The 22,072-nt window shown below is 36.4% G+C and overlaps 2 protein-coding genes across 2 annotated transcripts; one reads left to right on the forward strand and one right to left on the reverse strand.

Annotated features, from left to right (window-relative positions):
- Positions 1-408: 408 nt before the first annotated feature.
- Positions 409-12,343, reverse strand: LOC126822136 (calcineurin subunit B type 1). The gene is made up of 6 exons (XM_050550911.2): positions 12,248-12,343; positions 7,695-7,734; positions 5,756-5,932; positions 4,415-4,474; positions 3,152-3,336; positions 409-2,432 (listed from the first exon to the last, which is right to left on the reverse strand). The coding sequence occupies exons 1-6, from the start codon at positions 12,248-12,250 to the stop codon at positions 2,385-2,387; spliced, it is 513 nt and encodes a 170-aa protein (XP_050406868.1). The 5' UTR covers positions 12,251-12,343; the 3' UTR covers positions 409-2,384.
- LOC126821633 (elongation factor 1-gamma) lies at positions 12,315-21,081 on the forward strand. The gene is made up of 7 exons (XM_050550093.2): positions 12,315-12,415; positions 12,555-12,704; positions 14,298-14,361; positions 14,823-14,965; positions 15,661-15,804; positions 16,564-16,698; positions 21,064-21,081. The coding sequence occupies exons 1-7, from the start codon at positions 12,404-12,406 to the stop codon at positions 21,079-21,081; spliced, it is 666 nt and encodes a 221-aa protein (XP_050406050.1). The 5' UTR covers positions 12,315-12,403.
- Positions 21,082-22,072: the final 991 nt, after the last annotated feature.

Here is a 22,072-nt window from a genome sequence, read left to right on the forward strand (position 1 = left end):
TTTATAAATTTCAAAATAATAAAAATATTATATATTATTATTATAGGATCTGAACTAAATTCAAATAGTTAATTAATTCAAGTAACCTTATCTGAATTTCAATACTGAATTCAAATAGTTATTTAATTCAAGTAACCTTATCTGAATTTCAATACTGAATTCAAATAGTTATTTAATTCAAGTAACCTTATGTGAACTGAATTCAAATAGTTAATTAATTTCAATACTCAATTCAAATAGTTATTTAATTACAGTAGCTATATCTGAATTCAAATAGTTAATTAATTTCAATGCTGAATTCAAATAGTTAATTAATTTCAATGCTGAATTCAAATAGTTATTTAATTACAGTAGCTATACCTGAATTCAAATAGTTAATTAATTTCAATGCTGAATTCAAATGCTGAATTCAAATAGTTATTTAATTACAGTAGCTATACCTGAATTCAAATAGTTAATTAATTTCAATGCTGAATTCAAATAGTTAATTAATTTCAATGCTGAATTCAAATAGTTATTTAATTACAGCAGCTATATCTGAATTCAAATAGTTAATTAATTTCAATACTGAATTCAAATAATCATTTAATTCCAGTAGAAATATCTAAACTTTATTGAAATAGCAATTCCAGTAGCAATATCTAAACTCAATTCAAATAATTCCAGTAGCCATATCCGAATTCAAATAGTTATTTAATTCCAGTATTGAATTCAAATAGTAATTTAATTTCTGTAGCTATAACACTATAACTGAATTAACATACAAATACAGGAAATCAAAGCTGCTATGTCCATGCCCAATCCATATGAGGTACAGTATCTTAAAGAGACATTCCATTTATGTCTATGCCTATGCCTAAACTCATATGAGGTACTGTTGCAATTTAAAGAGACATTCTACATACAGATCTCAGATAATAAAAATCATTCATAAAACGAAAATAGTAACAATTTTAAAGAAATTAATGAACTGTCCAGTTTTAAAGTGATAATACCATATATGGTACAGTTTTGAAGTCAAAATACCATATAAGGTACAGGATGGAAGTCCCAATACCATATATGGTACTGTTTTAAAGTCAAAAACCATGTACCATATATGGTACAGTTTTGAAGTCAAAATACCATATACGGTATTGTCTTAAAGTCAAAATACCATATAATATAATATAATATGAAAACCTAAGATATACAGATGATGCTATATATGATAATGATATATTATGAATTATAGATAGGAAATAACAGATATATTAACATTTAGTGTGTGGTTTTATCCTATATGAACTTAATGGCTAAAGATAACTTTCTCTTGCATAAACAGACCACAATAACAAACCTTAATATCCTCTAATTATTTCAGATAACTCTTTCATAACAGACCACAGTAACAAAGCTTGATATTGTCAAGTATTTCAGATAATCCTCTCTTTCGTAACAGACCACAATAACAAAGCTTGATATTGTCAAGTTATTTCAGATAACTCTATTTTTCGTAACAGACCACAGTAACAAAGCTTAATATTGTCAAGTATTTTAAATAACTCTTTCATAACGTCATGAAATGAAATGTAGTTTAACGTCCTACTGTTCTGCTCCAACTCAACTAATTAAGACGAAATCTCTTTCGTAACACCACAATAACAACAATGAACAAATATTATTCAAGCCTCCCGTCTTTGTTTTATAGATGTTTGCAATCAGTCAACTGAGTTCTAACCATGATTTATGGTAATCGAGTTCTTAGCTTATTTTGATGGTTATTGAGCTCTAACCTGGTTTTATGGTTATTCTAACCGTCTTTTTAGGGTCACAGAGCTCTAACTTGGTTCTTATGGTGGCAGAACTCTAACCTTGTTTTTATGTTTATAGAGATCTAACCATGTTTTTTTTTTTTTTTTTTTTAGCTCTAGCTCAGTTTCTAACCTTAATTTTATGTTTTTAGAGCTCTAACCGTGTTCTTGAGTTCTAACTTTTGTTCTCTAACCTTATTATCATGGTTATTGAGCTCTAACCATGTTTTTGATTACAGTGTTTTCACCTTGCTCTTAATCTTATGATAATTGAGCTCTAACCATGTGTTATGGTTATTGAGCTCTAACCATGTGTTACTGTTATTGAGCTCTAACCATGTGTTACGGTTTTTGAGCTCTAACCATGTGTTACGGTTATTGAGCTCTAACCTTTGTTATTATTGTTTGTAAATACGAGAGAAAGTCATTGTTTAGCTATTGAGTGTATGATAAGATAATAGTATAAAGAGACACATGTGGTAATAGTAAGAACTTGAAAATGTATGAATTGAAACATCTTGAAAAGGGAGAAAGCTGTCATGGGAGGGGGGAAGAAAAACAATAAAAATGAAATAACAAATGTAATTCTATTTATACATCTACAACCATTTTCTTGTGAACATCCATAGTGCCAACAACCTGAAACAAAACAAAATGAAATTAAACAGGGTTTAACGCCCTACTGTTCTGCTCCGACTGGGTTAATGAAGACGGGCTCCGACTGGGTTAATGAAGACGGGCATACGCCATACACTGTGCTATAAGGGACATTTTGCCAGGACAGCGGCAGTACGGCCTACTTTTATATCGAAGTCCAACTGCAAAGGGATTTATTTTACATACACGCCAATCGTACACTGTACACTGGACCTCTCTAAGGAACAAAATTCTTCAAAATGTCACTTGGGGTCATTAACAGTGGGAGGAAACTGGATCCAGAGAAAATTAGTAATCTTGTGACGGCAACCCTACTCCTCGTCATATACAAGGTTGTGATCTAAGTCATTCCATTTAAAATCAGAAGTCCCGCGTTAGATCATTCAGACACTCAACCCTCACTTTCAGCTCTAGTGTAGCCCAACAACCCAATCTGATTAAAACACAGATCCTATTTCATTTCTTTTTTTTATAGTTCAAAATTTCATTATACTTGTCTTTACTACACTAGGATCTGGAAGAGTTGTTATATAACCCACGTTCTGGATGATGTGATGGATTAGCCAATGAAACGGTCTGTTATGGCGGATTTTTGGTGTGAGGTGCATGGAACTGTGGGTAACCCACTAGAAACATCAATGCTGATTGGTTAATCAAACCCAGAGCAAAACCGACGACAGATAAAATATTTATGAACTTACAGAACAGAATTCTTCAAAAGATATTTTTCCGTCGCCATCTGTATCAGCGTGTATAATGGTTTTATCCACGATTTGTTGTAACTGTGTATCTTTCAAATTATTTCCTACCATCATTTTTAGCACCTGGAACAATTCACCATTCGATATGTACCCGTCCTTATCCATATCATAGATCTTAAATGCAACTACAATAAAAAATAGATAAACATACATTTCATAGATCTTAAACGCAACAACAATAAAAAATAAATATAAGAAAATTAGAAAGATTTAACCACAGATTTCATAGATTTTAAACGCAACTACAATAAAAAATAAATAAAAGAAAATGAGAAAGATTTAAACATACATTTCATAGATCTTAAACACAACTACATTAAAAAATAAATAAAAGATTTATTAAATGTAATAATATATTACTTCAGCCATTAAAGATACATTATGGGAGATCAGATAAAGAGCTGGTAGTTCTCACTATAATAGTTAAAAACTAGATAATGTAAAGGCAATTTGCTGAAAATTTCAGTCAAATTGATTCACAACCAACCGAATATTTAGCGATTGAATTTTGGGTTCGATAAAAGACAGTCGCCTGTCCAAACTCTTGAGTTTTCTCTGGGTCCTTCGGTTTCCTGCCACTGCTAAAGACACCTATGCTCAAGCAAATTATTGAAATAAAACTGAACCTATATGTTTGTCCTGAAATGACCTAGTTTGTGTCGAGTGGACGTTAAACCCCATTTCTCTCTCCCTCTCTATAGTACGGTCCTCGTGCACTTACTAATAAAACGGTCAAGATCACTGCCAGGAATATACATAATGGAAACAAGAGATTTAATCTTAAACATGCATTATGCAAGAGCTAAATCTGCCTATTGCTGGTCTTTCATTATGCCTGAAATGTTATCTAAATTATTAATTAGACATTAATTAACTGATCCAGGCCTTAATCAACTCTCGATGGTATTGGATTTCTCTGATATTAAATAGATTAGAATGGTTCAGCGATACTTTGATTTAATCAAATATGGAGGACCGAGACTTAGCTTTGATGAACCAGTACGGTGGTTGAAATTATTGCACACGTGGTTGAAATTATTGTCAAACCTTCAAAGGCTAATATCTTCGCTTGCAATAGAGTAATTTGAATGAAATTTTCAAATTATTAGTTTTACATCATCTACTTTTGAACTATTATAGCAAGAATGGTCAGCTCTTTATCTAAATCGTACATAATGTATCTTTAATAAGCAGATAACTTACATCTTAATTTGGATTCTTTGTCACCTTTTACACTAAATTGAGATATGCCTTCTATAAATTCTGAAATAAAAAAATAATACAATCTTTTAACAATTTGTAAATTTCAGAAAGGACACTGCAGCATATGCCTTTTGGTAGGACAACCGCGATTTGACAAAGTACAAAATGTAGTACTATATGAAACCAGGTACTTGTCGCACAACTTCATTTTGTAGTACTGGCACAAAAGCCTTCTCGTTGCTGTGAATGAGCCAAACCCCAGAGGATACGACAAATTTAAAAAGAATTGCATTTTTGAAAAGCTTATACATGTAAGCCGTGGACTATTCAAATATGCTGGCAGCTCTATTTTCATGAAGATGATCCTTGTTTTGTGTGAGCATATGGTCTTTGCGAACATATTGTATCTTTAATTATTAGATTCATACTTTGTATAGAGTCATACATGTATCTCACGCACTCAAATAAATGAGTGATGGATTGACACATAAAAAGATTTATAAAATGAAAACATAACTGGTTCTGTGTGAAAAACAGATCACTTGTGGTGGAAAATTACTTTTGCATCATTTGGCTTAGTAACCATTCATTATAATAAATTACGTCATATTTGACCAATTAGATAATTGAAAGTCGAAACCCAAGGGAAAAAATCAAGAGAGCTCTGACCGCTGCTAAATTCGGGAGAGCCGCTGGATTGAGTAGACCCCACTGACTTGTAGGAGAGCCATATGACGTAGGCATTCCGTCAGTAACCTCACTCTGCAAGGCCTGCAGCAAAATGGAAATGAAATGAAAGTGAAACGAAATGGGGTTTAGTTTAAAGTCTTACTGTTCTGCTCCAACTGGGCTAATGAAGATGGCCATACGCCATACAGTGTGCTATGTGGGAAATTTTGCCCGGGCAGCAGTACCATGACCTACTCTCATATCAAATTCCAACTGCCAAGGGATCTTTTATGTGCACATCAATGTGTACACGGGACCTAGGTTTTTTGTCTCATCCGAAAGACTAGACAGCTGTCCTTGTCAGGCCCTCTTGTCCTGCACCAATGACAAGGGGAAACTACATTGGAAAATCCTGATGAACTTTCTCGGCCAATGCAGGAGAGTTTTCAAAGGGATAGTATTATAGTCTTGGTTATATTAGTCTCTCTCACAAGCACATCCTAAAATCCCGATGAACTTTCTCGGCCAATGCAGGGATCGAACACCCAACCTCCAAGCTAGCGAGCCAACGTCTTAACCACCTAGCCACCGTGACTCCCAGCATCTTACCCACTTAGCCATTGTGGCTCCCCAGCAAAATAGACCCAATAATCAAAATGAAACGGTACAAACCTTTAAAATCTACTTCACCATTACCGTCTGTATCAAAAATATCTATTACTCTCTGAACTAGTGGATTCTGTTGTAGTTCCGGTAACGTCATAAATTCTTCAACACTTAGAGAACCAGAATTATCAAGATCAAGTTTACGAAATCTTTTTCCTAAACGTTTAATCTCATCTGCATCAACTGTAAAAAACATTTTAATTAATTAATAAAATTGAACGTAAAACATCATTTCATTCTCATTTTTATCCAATCTTTGAAAGTCAACTTTAAAAACATACATTAAGCAAGAGCTAAATCTGCCTATTGCAGGTCTTTTTCTAGGTCTGAAATGTTATCTAAATAATCCAGACCATAATCAACTCTCGATGTCATCTTTAGCCTGCGATATTTACAGGATTTGAATACATTTTGTGATGGATGAATTAACGTCAAAATGGATAATCAAAGTTTCTTATCGTACCAACTTTAGTAATGATGATCGAGGCTAGGAATTCAATCGCTAATACCTTGGTTCCGAGTGGATCAATTTGACTGAAATTTTCAGCAAATTCCCTTTACATTATCTATATTTTATTTCTTATAATGAGAATTGTCAACTCTTTATCTAATCTCCCATAATGTCCCTTTAAATAATTTAAATATTATATAACTGATAATATGGATCAATTATTTCAGTGGACGCTTGAGGGTCGAAGAAACAATTTTGGAGATTCGCAAAATTAAAGGGATCAGCAGGGGAAAAAGAGGGTTTGTGAAGTAAAATTGTTGTCTTTTATTTGCGCAATAAATTTCAGTAACTGGTAGCAGAGAGAAATGGGGTTTAACATCCACTTGACACAAACTAGGTCATTTCGGGACTAACATATGGTTCAATTTTATTTCAATAATTCACGCGTAGGGTGCTTTAACAGTGGGAGGAAAACCAGAGGACCTGAAGAAAACCCCCGAGGTTGAACAGATACCCCTACTCCTTGGGATCGAAACCACGCAAGTTGACTCAATGACAGACCTTATGATACAACGTGCATGCGCTAACCCTTCGTATATTTAACCTCGTCGAAACTGGTAGCAGAGGAGTCGCATGATTAGGAATGGTGATCATCTTGCTATGAGTTGATGATGTAACTTGCTTTTGGATCAGTTTGCAAAAAGAGTTAGTGTAAACTCTACGTACATGTACATGTTACTATTGTTAGTAACCTTGTGGGTTATCTCCGGGTCATTTTGGGACTAACACATGGTTCAGTTTCATTTCTGTAATTTGTTTGCGCGTTGGGGCCTTTAGCAATGCAAGGAAACCAGAGTACCCGGAGAAAATCCATGAGGTTGGACAGGCGACTCTACTTCTTGACACGTACAACCGGGGAATGGAAACCACGCCAGTTGACTCAATGGCAGACCTTACATGTATGATACAGCGCACGCTTATCCGTTCAGCCATCCAACCCACAACCGCTAACGACTCCAATGCGCAAGTGAATTATTGAAATAAAACTGAACCATGTTAGTCCCGAAATGACCTAGTTTCTTAAAACCCTTTTTTCTCTCCCCCTAACACCACTAACATAGGAAAGCTGTCTGAACAGTGTCTGTTAATGCAGATAAGAAAGGCCTCAGAGATTAATAAAAAGTCCCAAGTGTAGAAAAAGTTGGGAAGCTCTGAATTAATTCACAGATACTAGTGATAGAAAATAAATAATTATCAGACATGCTTCACCTAACGCAGGATTAATTCCCCAGATAGTGAAAAGGAATCAATATGACTACTTATGATTTCACTCTGATAATATTACAACCTAACACTGGTGTATTTCATTTCAAAGGCACAGATGGTAGTCAATACAGCACATACAAGGGAAGTGTACGCACGAATTCATTCACACAAAATATTGATTTAATTATAGAACGCATAGGGGAGTAGTAAAATGATTGTAAAACTTACAGGTAGAACAAAGTTCTAATGGAAGGCTGTTTTCATTCCCCTGTAAAATAAACAAAATAGCAACCGTTAAATCATTTTATAACACACCCTCCATCAATCAATCATAATCGACAAACATATATGACAATAAATGTTTTTTTTGTTAAATTAAAGATACATTATGTAAGATTTAGATAAAGAACTAGCCATTCTTGCTATAATAGTTCGAAAGTAGATGATGTAAAATGAATAATTTGAAAATTTCATTCAAATTACTCTATTGCAAGCAAAGATATTAGCCTTTGAAGGTTTGACAGACGTGTGCAATGATTTCAACCACCGTACTGGTTGATCGAAGCTAAGTCTCGGTCCTCCATAATTGATTAAATCAAAGTATCGCTGAACCATTCTAATCTATTTAATATCGGAGAAATCTGATGCCATCGAAAGTTGATTAAGGCCTGGATCAGATAATTAATGTCTAATTAATAATTTAGAAAACATTTCAGGCCTAAAGAAAGACCTGCAATAGGCAGATTTAGCTCTTGCATAATGTATGTTTAAAACTAATATAAGAACACACAATTTAACCTACATGTATAAGCTTATAATATTATTATCATTACAGCAAAGTATAACCTTTCATATCACAGGTTCAGGGGCACTGACAAATATCAGAGGTAGATAATCTCACGACTTGAATTCAATCGCATTAAAATGGAGCACATCCAAAATTTATGTTATAGTCATAGGTGCTATTGGTTTGTATTGGCTATATCAGAAATATGGTCTGCTGCATACTCCTCTCAGCATTTCATTTGATTAGACCTAATCCCACTCAAGCACTGCCGTAATGAAAACAAATTTCTGTTCCAAATTATAACTGGTCAATAGTTCGAGAGAGAGAGAGAAAGAGAGAGAGAGAGAGAGAGAAAGAGAGAGAGAGATGGGGTTTAATGTCCACTCGACACAATATAGGTCATTTCAGGACTAACATATGGTTAAATTTTATTTCAAAAATTTGCTTGCGCAAAGGGGTCTTTAGCAGTGGCAGGAAACCGGAGGACCCGGAGAAAACCCACGAGGCTGGACAGGCGACCCTACTCCTTGTTACGTACAACCGGGGATTTGAAACCATGCCAGTTGACTCAAGGCCTTATGATACAGCGCGTGCGTGCTAACCATTCGGCCATCCAACCTCCTGTCAATAGTTCGATTAACATCCAATACCTAACTGCGTAACAATGTCATTCGGGTAAACAGAGCTCCACATTGTTTACAAAACGTTACGACCCGTTACGTCATGACTCACGAAACATTAAACAAAGGGCTGCCATGTTGCTGAACAGGAAGTATAGACACACTCCCTCAAAAGCTCAAGTACCGGTAAGTCAATCCAGCAATGGCCAGAGAGGGATTTTTCGGGCCATTGCTTCAGAAATAAGGGGTAAATATGACAATTTTTCACACAATACTGACACTACGAATGCTTCTTAAGACAAAATTTGATGCTTAATCCGAATCCGTTGAAATTTTAAACCTAATGCGTGCCTTTCGGTTATTACAGCCACCATTTTCCAAAATTAGATATTTATTAAAGGACAATATCACATCACATTTGTGTGATAGAATTGGTTAAGCATGTTCCTAATATAATTTTAACACAGAGATCATTGCTACGATAGATGCATAATCACGGTTCCAACCATCGGAAGTGACAAACGCAAAAGGAAAACATGAGTTATCACTGAAGTGACGAGAGATAACAGATACATGTACATGAGGAAGACCAAAAGTTGTTGTGTGAGACTGTGAAAGGCTATCTGAAAATTCATAAAAAGAATTGATCTCTGTGTTAAAATTATATTTGGAATGTGTTTAAACAGTTCTATCACATATGTGATAATGACTGACACCAATATTGTCCTTTAACATGAAAAGATATTAATCAACTCATGATGAGTGATGACATATTATGTGTCAGATTTTCACTGGATTTGAATCCGATCTGCTGCTCAACGCTCCATGATGATTAAATCCAAAAATGGATAATTGAGACTATTTTTTTTATCATATCGACTTTAGTAATGATAATCGAGGCTATGCCTAAAATTCAATCGCTAATATCTTGATTAAAAGTTGAGAAATTTGACTGAAATTTTCAGCATATTCCCTTTACATTATTTTTTTTTTAAAACTATTATAGTGAGAACTGCCAGCTCTTTACCTACTCTTCCATAATGCCCCTTTAAGATTTCTAGCTTATTTAATGAGTAAGATTTGTAAGAATACTAAGAAATGTTGGAATTTCTCCAAAGACTGAGTTTTATAGGGACTGGGAAATGAATACAGAAGAGTTTAGGGTCAGTGAATAGGGCTAAAAAACATAGGGTCTGTTAGGTAACCACAGTAAAGACATTGGTTTGTTTTTTTGCCTACTGATAAGTAGTTTTAGACAATAGCAAACATTTTTGACCATACGACTCGAGTGCTAATATTTAGCAGACGATGTTTATTGTCATTCATGTAACCAGGAATGACACCTTACATGTAGTTATTGATCTTCCATTTACATACAACTAATCACTCTCCTTAATATTAGATCACTCTACTTAATTTCTGAATCACTCTTCTTATCGAAACTGGGAGAGCTTTTTTACAGGAGAGAATTTTTCAATTTGTTCCTTGAAGGGGAGCTTTAATTCGGCTCTCCTCTAAAATACAAAAAACGAGTGATAAGATATGGTAAGGTGGTTAATAAAAATCTCCACCAAATATGATTTCATGCATGCCAAGGAGAGTGTGAGCAAAAGCCCATTTGATTTATTTGAAGTGCTAATATGGAGAACCACGCTAGTGACTAGTTAGTGAATACCGGGTGTGTACACCTGGTACATATATTTCATCAATCACTTGCCTGAGAGAATTGGGAAGAAATGAAATGAAATGGGGTTTAACGTCCTACTGTTTTGCTCCTAAACTGGGCTAATGAAGACGGGCATACGCCATACAGTGTGCTATGAGGGAAATTTTGTCCGGGCAGCGGCGCTACAGCCTACTCTTATATCGAATTCCAACTGCCAAGAGATCACTGACAAGGGGAAGAATTGGGAAGAAGCTTTTCTGGAAAGATATGCATCTACACCAAAAATAAAAACAAGAAATTCAACTGTCAACAACAGGTTGTGAGTGAGCATTGATCAAGAATTGCTACCTAGATCATATGGTTGGGCCAGGCTACTGTAGTACTTTCATGTGTACTGTAAATGTGAGAAACTGCATATTAGTAAGACCAAAAAACGAACAAAATGTTCAACTGTCAACATTCAACAAACACTGGCACTAGACTACCTCCCAGAATACGAGTGAGGCTGACCTTAAAAATATCTTTGTTTCGCCTAACGCGACCGACTAACTAAAACCACCCCCGACTTAAATTATTTTATTGCACTTTTCCGCGATCTTTTTATTTTATTTTGTGTGTCAACCTGAAATATATCACGAGAGTTATTTCCCTTTACTATGGCTATGGTTTGATACATTATTGAAACTGGTTGATCAAGACGAAAGCGTCATAGGTGTCGCTTCTCAACAAAATGGTTGCAGACGAAAGCACGTCCATTCCCACGAAATGATTCTGCCTCTATGTCTGTGGGGCGTCGTTTTAAACATGACGACGATATTTTCAATATCCGTTCTCGAGAAAAATGAAGGCACAACCCGCACGATCGTTAAAAACGTGTTGAGGGAGTTTCAAACGTGAGTTTGTCGCAATTTGTGTGCGAGTCGTGCATCAAGAAAAATCCCGATGTCATTGATTTGTTTGCCAATAAAATAAAACAAATGTTTGCACCCGGAAAATTATCAAGCTGTCAAATTAGCTCTTGAAAAAAAAAATCTGAAAAAAAACCCGACCTACCGACCCCTCTCCTCGATTGTGGGTCGGGTTTGGTGAAACAAAGATATTTTTAAGGTCAGCCTGAGCACTGATCCCCTGAAAATTTCATGTCTCTACGACGACGACCACAGAAACAGGTAGAGGTGTGAAAGAAAGTGTCGAATTGCTACCCAGGCCTTAGGTTAGGCTTGGGCTAGGCTACCTTCATAACCCTACACAATTTCACTAAATATTGTATTATAATTGTAATCAAATTCAAGGAACTAAAGTAAAATGGGGATTAATGGTTAACTACTGACTGTACTTGTGTTTGCACCAACCAGGTTTTAAGTTAAGTTAATGAAGATGGGTTTTTATATCAAATTAATATGGATAGCTAATAATGCCTGTGCAAAAATATGAATGCATTGGCCATAACAGAACAGACAGAGAATTTGAACTATGTGCATAATTACTGCTACTACCATGTAAACTGCAACGCCTCTGGCAGTACAAAACAGTGTTGATGATCCTTTTCAGGAATTGTCAGATGATATGATTATGATGACGGTCTGGAAACCTGAAACCGTTCGAGATTTCACCAGAAATCTCTCATAATTCTCAAGAATTAATATGGCCGATTGGTAATTCAACATTTGGGGCACCTATTATTCCACCTTTGGAATCCCAAACTTACCATTTTAAATTATAAATTCCGACTAAAGTGCTATCCCTAATATTTCCAACATGCACTTTCCTGTAACTATGACATCCGGGCATTGAAGGAATACGGATGCCTTTGTGCGCAGGCGTCGGATATTGACTTGCAACGTAACTTCCTTTAATCGGGAACATGGCGTCGGGTGTAAGTAGAAACCGGCAGCATGTATTTAATCCTTGTAATATCTAAGCAATCTCATGCTGAATTACAATAAATTTTCCATCACGACATGCCCACATAATATTTGTTCAATGTGAAATAAATATTTTGGTTTTATTTACAGACATTGTATACTTTCCCAAACAACTTCAGGGCGTATAAAGCTCTGATAGCTGCCCAATATAGTGGTGCTAAACTGACTATTCCAGCTGACTTCAAATTCGGCGAAACGAATCGAGACAGTCAATTCCTAAAAAAGTTCCCGTTGGGAAAGGTAGGTGTAGTAATGAATTCTTTCAAATTGTGGTAAATCATCTATAAATATTGAAATAATCTTAACTGAAACAATTTATAAATTAGCATTTTATCGTGGGTGACAGCCGAGTATGAGTAGGTGGCCGACCAGTAAGTGATGCAACCATCTGCCAATTTATTATTTAGTAATGTAAGAAGGGGATAGTAAATAAGGACTCCCATTAGTTTTAATTTACTCTCCCCCACTCTTCTCCACGTTACTGCCACCAACTGGAAATAGGCCTGTTTTGATTGTGCCGGTCTGTGAGGTGGACCTAATTTCCAGCCTACAACATCTGGATATTAAAGGAGCTAAATCACTAACATTTGGGACCTAGAAATTGACAAAAGTGGGTCGCAACGCATATAATTCTGTAATATGAATGTATATAAACTGATTTACATTCAATGGTTTCCGTTTTTACTCCAATTTCAAATCAGTTATGTTCGGCGAAATAAGCCAGCAGTCTCAAGCGAGTGCAAATTTCTAGCGTCTGGTTATTCCAGTCTACATCCGCCGTTTGATTTGGCTCAATGTGTCTAGCCTCATCCCTCGAGTCTCTTGATACAACTGGAGCTGAAGCACATTATGGTACACGATTCGTGTACCAATGGTAAAATGTTTATTTTGTCTTAAATAGTGGATATCAAAAGCCCGTCTTTTTCCGGTAAGATCACAACATGAATGTTGATTTAATTTGACAAATAATTTGTGTTTTCAATGTTGAAGATTTTGGATGATATTGAGTTAGAGACTTAGCTACTTTAATCTTTCTTAATATTTGTCAATTGGATACTCCTAATATTTTATCATTTTTACCCCAAAAAGTATTATGTAAAATTTAGATAAAAAAAAAGCTGGTTGATCTCGCTATAATAATTCTAAAACAGATACGAAGTGTATACTTGCCGTCCAACGGTTCCTTACTTTATTTACTATTTAGCCGTACTTCCGTTCGACATACACAGTTGTCAGATTCCTGATATATTCCACCATTTTGGAACATTAAAAACTCGCCTTTCAAGTTCGGCGCAGAAGCACGATTTTATGGGAAAAACATAAACCACTGACAGTCTAAGTACTTAAATTAAAAACCAAAATCCGCAGAAATGCGCCCTCGACCAAAATAGAATAATATTCTAAATGCTTTTCTACAATTTAAATTTATTATCTTATTTTCTTTTAAAAATAATTCTCCAGTTTCTACCATAAGGAATTCAAGTATGGCTATTTGCTTCCTTATAAGAAAGGAGAAAGAAGCAAAGTTAGACAAAGGAAGAATACAATTGCATCATTGCCACTGATAAGTCCAGGAATCAGACAACTGTGCATGTCAAATGGAAGTGACGGCTAAATAGGCTAAATAGTAAATAAAGTAAAGAAACGTTGGACGGCAAAATATACACTGCCAAACAGATGATAAAGGAATATATTGAAAATTTTGTTCGAAGTTTGTGGGCTAAGTTATAACTGTTTTAAGATGAAAAGTTTCCATGGGAACAGTACTGGACAACCGAGACTAAGGCATATTTATAGCTCTTATTATAATGCATTATTAATGTGTCTTTCCAGGTACCCGCCTTTGAGTCAAAAGATGGAGTTGCATTGTTTGAAAGTAACGCTATTGCTGCATACGGTAAGAATTATCCCAACAATGATGAAACTTACATTTATAATACCATGACCAAATGTGTACACAGTATCTTGTTTTTTTTGTACCATCCTGCACCACTGATAAGGGGAAACCACGTCTGATAATCATTCATTTCGTACAAGAAATCTTGATGTTAAAAGTAGGCAAAAACACTGTCTTGTCAATGGTTGTCTTTTAAAGGCACATTGTTGTTTTAGCCCAGGTGGTGGGGAACCTAGCCCAGGTGGTGCAGATCCTTGCCCAGGTGGGGGGGACCTAGCCCAGGTGGTGCAGACTCTAGCCCAGGTGGTGCAGACTCTAGCCCAGGTGGTGCAGACTCTAGCCCGGGTGGTGCAGACCCTTGCCCAGGTGGTGCAGACCCTAGCACAGGTGAAGCTGAAAGATATGTTAAATCCCTAAATGTTTCAGAATTCCACCATTTAATACTTTTGTTTTCATTTTAGTTGGCAATGCAAAATTAAATGGAGAAAATCCTCAGAATGCTGCTGAAGTGTTACAGTGGATAAACTTTGGAGATAATGAAGTTTTACCAAATGCCTGTACGTGGGTCTTCCCTTGTCTTGGATTAGTACAATTTAACAAACAGGTTCGTCTATAATTTGTAATCGGTTTGATATTGAGGAAAAAATTGTTTGGCTGGATATACTTCATTTGTGGTCATCAGGATTCGTTGATTTTGTATACTTTCCCAAACAACTTCAGGGCGTATAAAGCTCTGATAGCTGCCCAATATAGTGGTGCTAAACTGACTATTCCAGCTGACTTCAAATTCGGCGAAACGAATAGAGACAGTCAATTCCTAAAAAAGGTTCCCGTTGGGAAAGGTAGGTGTAGTAATGAATTCTTTCAAATTGTGGTAAATCATCTATAAATATTGAAATTATCTTAACTGAAACAATTTATAAATTTGCATTTTATTGTGGGTGACAGCCGAGTATGAGTAAGTAGCCATCAGGATTCGTTGATTTTGTATACAAAATTTAGTAAAAAAAATTTTAATGCATTTGGATATTGGAACATCTGAAAAATATCTGAAATCTGTATTGAGAGTATATTGTAATGGTTACAATTATTATAAAAATTAAATGATATGTTTCAACACAAATTTCAACATAAATTACGAAATGCATTGACTTTTTTTTTTTTATTTTTAAATCAATATTTTTATTCAGATTTGTATCTGAATAGTATTTGGGGAACAGGCATAGCCTATATTAAACCCCTGACTGTTGTATTTTTTGACCGCCATATTCAATTGTCATGTTTATTATTATGTTACAGGAGACGGAGAAAGCCAAACAAAATATCAAGAAGGCTTTAGGTGTATTAAATGAGAGACTTTTAACGAGGACATATTTAGTTGGTGATAGAATATCTCAAGCTGATATTAGTGTGGCTTGTAATCTACTTATGCTCTACCAATATGTAAGTTACTCTTAGTAAAAAAAAGGGGGGTTGGATGGCCGAATGGTTAGCACGCGCACGCTGTATCACACGGTCTGTCATTGAGTCAACTGGCGGGGTTTCGATTCCCCGGTTCTACGTGACAAGGAGTAGGGTCGCCTGTCCAACCTCGTGGGTTTTCTCCAGGTCCTCCGGTTTCCTCCCACTGCTAAAGACCCTTATGCACAAGCGAATTATGTAAATAAAATTAAACCATATGTTAGTCCCGAAATGACCTAGTCTCTGTCGAGTGGACGTTAAGCCCCATTTCTCTCTCTCTTGGTAAAAATCATGTCGCCATTTCATAGGTTATATTTCTACTCGTCGGAACAATTCAACTGGTGGGGGTCAGCGTGTCGGGGGCAAAATGGGCGGTGCGTGGGACTGGGCTGAAGATTCTCCTGGATTTTCGACGGACCTGTACTAATTTGATGAGAATACTAGGCTCGAAATTAGAATGTCCTAGAATCGTGGAAAACTTTCAAGATGATTAAAGCCCAATGGTTAGCGCATGCGCATTTCCTCCCGCTGCTAAAGACTCCTACACGCAAGCAAATTATTGAAATAAAATTGAATCATATGTTAGTCTGGAAATGACCTAGTTTGTGTCAAGTGACCATTACACCCCCACCCCACACATCTCTCTCGCTCTCCATTCGCTTATTAAACCCAGATAGTAATGCTTGTTTAAAGGACCCATGGTTTTTGGAATTTTATAGAATTAACTGTCGTAATTTTCAGGTTTTGGAGCCAGCGTTTAGAAATGACTTCCAGAATGTGAACAGATGGTTTAAAACACTCATCAACCAGAAAGAATTTAAATCTGTTATTGGAACTATTAATTTATGTGATAAAATGGCTCAATTTGATGGTAAGGTTTTAGTACAATCAACATTTGAGACATTTCTAGGATTTTTCAGCTAGGTTTTTCTATTTGTCCTCTTAGTGTTGAGGAGCCAAGTATCCTCTTTGTCAGTGGGGCAGGACAGACAGGACCTGGCATCGAAAAAGAGTCTAGTCCTTCAGATGAGACGTTAAAATCAAGAGTTCACTTGCGTACTCGTTTGTGCACATAAATGATCCCTTGACAGATGGAATTTGAAATGCCACTGTCGGACAAAATTTATCTCACTGCATGGCATATGCCTGTCATAATTAGTCTGTTTGGTACAGGATGTTGAAACTCCTTTAGATTTATGGGGGGGGGGATGAATGGCCGAATGGGTAGCGCATGCACGCTCTATCATAAGGCCTGTCATTGAGTCAACTGGTGTGGTTTCGAATCCCCGGTTGTACGTGACAAGGAGTAGGGTCGCCTGTCCAACCTCGTATGTTTTCTCTGGGTCCTCCGGTTTCCTCCCACTGCTAAAGACCCCTAAGCACAAGCAAATTATTGAAATAAACTTAAACCATATGTTAGTCCTGAAATAACCTAGTTTGTGTTGAGTGGACGTTTAACCCCATTTCTCTCTCTGTCCTTTAGATTTAAATTCTTTAAGTTAGCCATTCTGGGTGCTGCAGTAGCCAAGTAGGCTAGACACTGGCATTGTAACATTGATAACCCCTTGGATCCTGTGTTGGTCGTGAGAAAGTGCTCCAGATTCTTCATCGCGATTTCCTATTGTCAGTGGCGTACGACCTGGGTCTCAGGACAGCCATTTGGATATTAAAATCCAAGGTTAAACACCATTTAATTTCTTTTCCTTGGTTATAGTTGAGGTTTACATATTGGACACGTTATTAAGCCTTGCCTCGAGTTCACAAAGCATTCTCAGACTTCAGTTAAGAATTTACTCAAAATTGTTCGCCTTATTTTAACTGAAATATAGCCCTTTATAAAACTTTTGTTTTAATGTATCAAGTACATCAATAAGAAACTATGTGCAAAATTTTGTGTTTCTGGATCAAAGATATTTTTCATAAACAGAGATTGAAAGTTTAGTAAATTCTTAACTTAAGTCTGAGAATGCTTTGTGAACTTGGGTCCTTGTATACCTATCCTCTTCAAAAGGCACGTTTGTAATAATTTACATATTGTGTAAGTTAGGGAGGTAAATAAATTATCATATAAAGATATAATTATAAACTCAACTTGTTATATTAATGGGTTGGGTATTATCTTTTTGATTACATGTCACACATTTTACTTGTACTAGACATTTTGTAGGGGTTGGATGGCTGAATGGTTAGCACGTGCGCGTTGTATCATAAGGTCTGTCATTTAGTCAACTGGCGTGGTTCAGATTCCCCGATTGTAAGTGACAAGAAGTAGGGTCGCCTGTCCAACATCTTGGGTTTTCTCTGAGTCCTCGGGTTTCCTACCACTGCTAAAACCCCTGCATGCAAGGGAATTATTTAAATAAAATTGAACCATATGTTAGTCCCTAAATGACCTTTTTTGTGTCGAGTTGACTTTATACCCCATTTCTCTGTCTGTACTAGAGATTTTAAACTTTGTGCCGGACGTGTATTAATGTCTGCGACAGGTGGTTTATTTCCAGGCTTGAATATGAATTAATTCCATCTGTAGTATTGTAAGTCCCGACAATAACGATACTTGTACCTGATCAAATGAATTAAAATCTGACATATTCTGGAGCTTTATAGGCAAGTACACTAAAAGGATGGATGAGGGGAACTTTTGAGACTAAATTTTATTCAATATGATTAAAACACAGATCCTATTTCGTTTCATTTTTTATAGTTCAAAAAATCGTTTTACTTGTTTTTACTACACTAGGATCTGGAAGAGTTGTTATCATTGACGTGTTCTGAATGATGTGAGGGGAATAGCTAATGAAACGGTCTGTTACGGGGAGCTTTGGGCGTGTTTTGCACTGAACTGTGGGTAATCCACTAGAAACATCAATGCTGATTGGTTAATCAAATGTCTGACATCATAGGGTCAAAAGCTGCCCGTATGACCTCTGAAGCGACTATCACTACAACTGGTCAGATCTTCATGTAGTGTAGGCAATCGAAAGTTTAAAAATGAAACGAAATATAGATCTGTATTCTAATCAGATTGAATTTTATTATGCCTTACGGTTTGAATCTATTTGGATCCAAAGTATGGCTACCTGCCACTGTATAGTTTTTCATGTGTTAATATCAAAATTGTCTTTGAATCTCTTTCTGGTGTGGTTCCCCCTTGTCAGTGGTGCAGGACAGAGGGACTGACAAGGACAACTGTCTAGTCGTACAAATTGGACGAAAAACAAAGATCCTATGTACACATTGGAGTGCACATAAAGATCCCATGGAATTCGATATAAAGGACTGCAGTGTCGCTGTCCGGGCAAAATTTCCCTCATAGCACACTGTATGTTTCATTAGCCCAGTTCGGAGCAGAACAGTAGGAAGTTTAAACCCATTTCAGTTCCTCCATAATTTGGTCATTTTTGTTCCTCTAACCTTTTGGGTATTCTCTCCACTGCTAAAGACCTACACACTAACTTTATTATTGAAATAAAATTGTACCATATGTTAGACCCAAAATAACCTAGTTTGTGTCAAGTGGACATTAACACTCTCCACCCTTTAATTTTTGAAATTGTTTATATTTATACATTTATTTTGACTTCAGCCAAGAAATACGCTGAAATTCATGGCGGTGGTAAAACTAAAGAGAAGAAAGCACCTGCACCAAAAGCAGAAAAGGTTTGTAAAGTATTTCATATTTAGGGAGGGTTGGATGGTTAGCATGTGTGCGTTGTATCATACGGTCTGTCATGGATCAACTGGCGTGGTTTCGAATCCCTGGTTGTACGTGACAAGGAGTAGGGTTGCATGTTCAACCTCGTGGGTTTTCTCCGGGTCCTCCGGTTTCCTCCCACTGGTAAAAGACCCCTACGCGCAATCAAATTGTTCAAATAAAATTGAACCATATGTTAGTCCCGAAATGACCTAGTTTGTGTCAAGTGGTTGTTAAACCCCACTTCTCCCTATTTCATATTTTCACATTATGATTGCATTAGAATTATTTCAATCTTGTTAACATGATGAATGAAATTTGTTTCTTCATGCTCTCCTCGTAACGTCTGTCATTGAGTCAAGTGGCATGGTTTCGATTCCCCAGTTGTATGTGACAAGGAGTAGAGTCGCCTGTCCAACCTCGTGGGTTTTCTCCAGTTTCCTCCCACTGCTAAAGACCTCTACGCCCAAGCGAATTATTGAAATAAAATTGAACCATATGTTAGTCCCAAATGACCTTGTTTGTGTCGAGTGGATGTTAAACCCCATTTCTCTCTCGCTAAAGACACCTATGTGCAGGCAAATTTTTAAAATAAAATTTTATACGTTAAGTCTCAAAATTACCTAGTTTGTGTCGAGTGAACTTTAATCTCTCTCAAAAACATAATTGCCATAAATTTTACATGGATATGTCATCATTTCTTGCACCATGTTCAGGCAATCATGTAGTTCATTAATTTCAATAACGTTACATCATACAAAATAAATCTTTAATAAAATCACAAGTTGTGTTCAAATAATTTCATTCTATTTATTTATTCTGCTCTAACAGAAGTATAATGTCTTTACAGAAAGCCCCAAAAGCTGAGTCTGCACCAGCCGCTGACGAAGAAATGCCATCCTTCCCTAAAGAAAAGAAAGATCCGTTCGCTGACTTCCCTAAAGGGTAATACTACATTCATTTTTTATTTTTTTGTATCTTTTTCAATAATACATTTATATTGTTTCTGCTTTTTCACATTGGCGCGCACGTAAAAGATTCCTTGACAGTTGGAATTCGATATAAGAGTAGGCCGTAGTGCCGCTGTCCAGACAAATTTTCCCTCATAGCACACTGTATAGTGTATGCTCGTCTTCATTAGCCCAGTTCGGAGCAGAACAGTAGGACGTTAAACCTTCATTTCATTTCGACCTCGATGTTGACCGAGAAAGTTCCTTGAGATTTTCCCGCATGGCCCCTTGTCAGTGGTGCAGGATGGGAGGACCTGATGAGGACAGTGTCAAGTTGTTCGGAAGGGACGAAAAACCTGAAGTCCTGTGTGCACTTAAAAGAACCCTTGATGTTGGAATTTGATGTAAGAATAGTCTGTAGCGCAGCTGATTAAAATTTCCCTCGTAGCAAATTGGCCCTACCCAGTCGATGTAGAACGATAGGATATTGAACTTTCATTTCATTTTTGTTTCATTTCAAAAAGTTGCCAATTTAGTTGATTAACTTATTAATTACTAAATTTAAATTTTATACAATATTTTTTGTTCTATTTTCAGAGAATTCAACTACGATGAATTTAAACGAGTTTATTCCAACGAAGATACAGTATCTAAAGCTATACCTTATTTCTGGGAACATTTCGATAAAAATACCCAATCCATCTGGTTTTGTGAATATACCGAAGACTTATCTAGTAACATGTCTTTTATGACCTCAAACTTGGTCGGTGGTAAGTAATAATATTTCGCTTATGGACAACTCTACAGGTCACAATTCTGATCTGATTTTGACGAAAGGTTGATATCCCAAAATTCTTTTTTCGATATTGGCATGCATTGTACCGTAAATTTCATGGATGTTTTTGGATGGGTCGGTGGTTATTAAAGTGTATTCTACTTAATTTGCAAGCCACTGTGGTTCTAGTTTGTTCACTGACCAGCAGTTTCCGTATTAGAGAAATTTGATAGGAATTCTAACTTCTGGTTTCCAATTGGACGGTTTATCAGAAAACTGGAATGGAGCGCTCGGGGGGGGGGGGGGGGGGGAAACAATTTGGATGGATTTAAATCTGATTAAAATACAGATCTATGTTTCGTTTCGTTTTTGTCCCCCGCCTTTCGAAGAAAGCAGGGGACTATTAAAATGGGTTCGTCCGTCTGTCTGTCCGTCTGTCTGTCCGTCACACTTTTTGGGACACAAAAACTCTCTTCCTAATTGAGCTAGAATGTTCAAACTTGGTGTATGTGTTTATTAGGTCAATGCCTTGATGGAGTTCGAAGATGAGCATTTTCCGCTTAGGGTAAGCAGAGATAAGCAATTTGATTGGTTGATGCTTTGGGACCTGATAACATTAGTTCTAATTAAAAGGGAGAGTGAGGACACTTGGTGTATAGCTTTATTATATCAATACCTTGACTAAGTCTCGATAATGAGCATTTTCTGCTTAGGGTAAGCAGAGCGATAAGCAATTTGATTGGCCGAGACTTTGGAACACATTAACTCCTTTTCTAATTGAGCTAGAATGTTCAAACTTGGTGTAGGTGTTTATTAGGTTAATGTCTTGAT

Source organism: Patella vulgata, chromosome 5, assembly GCF_932274485.2.
Source record: "Patella vulgata chromosome 5, xgPatVulg1.2, whole genome shotgun sequence".
NCBI classification, from domain to species: Eukaryota; Metazoa; Mollusca; class Gastropoda; family Patellidae; genus Patella; species Patella vulgata.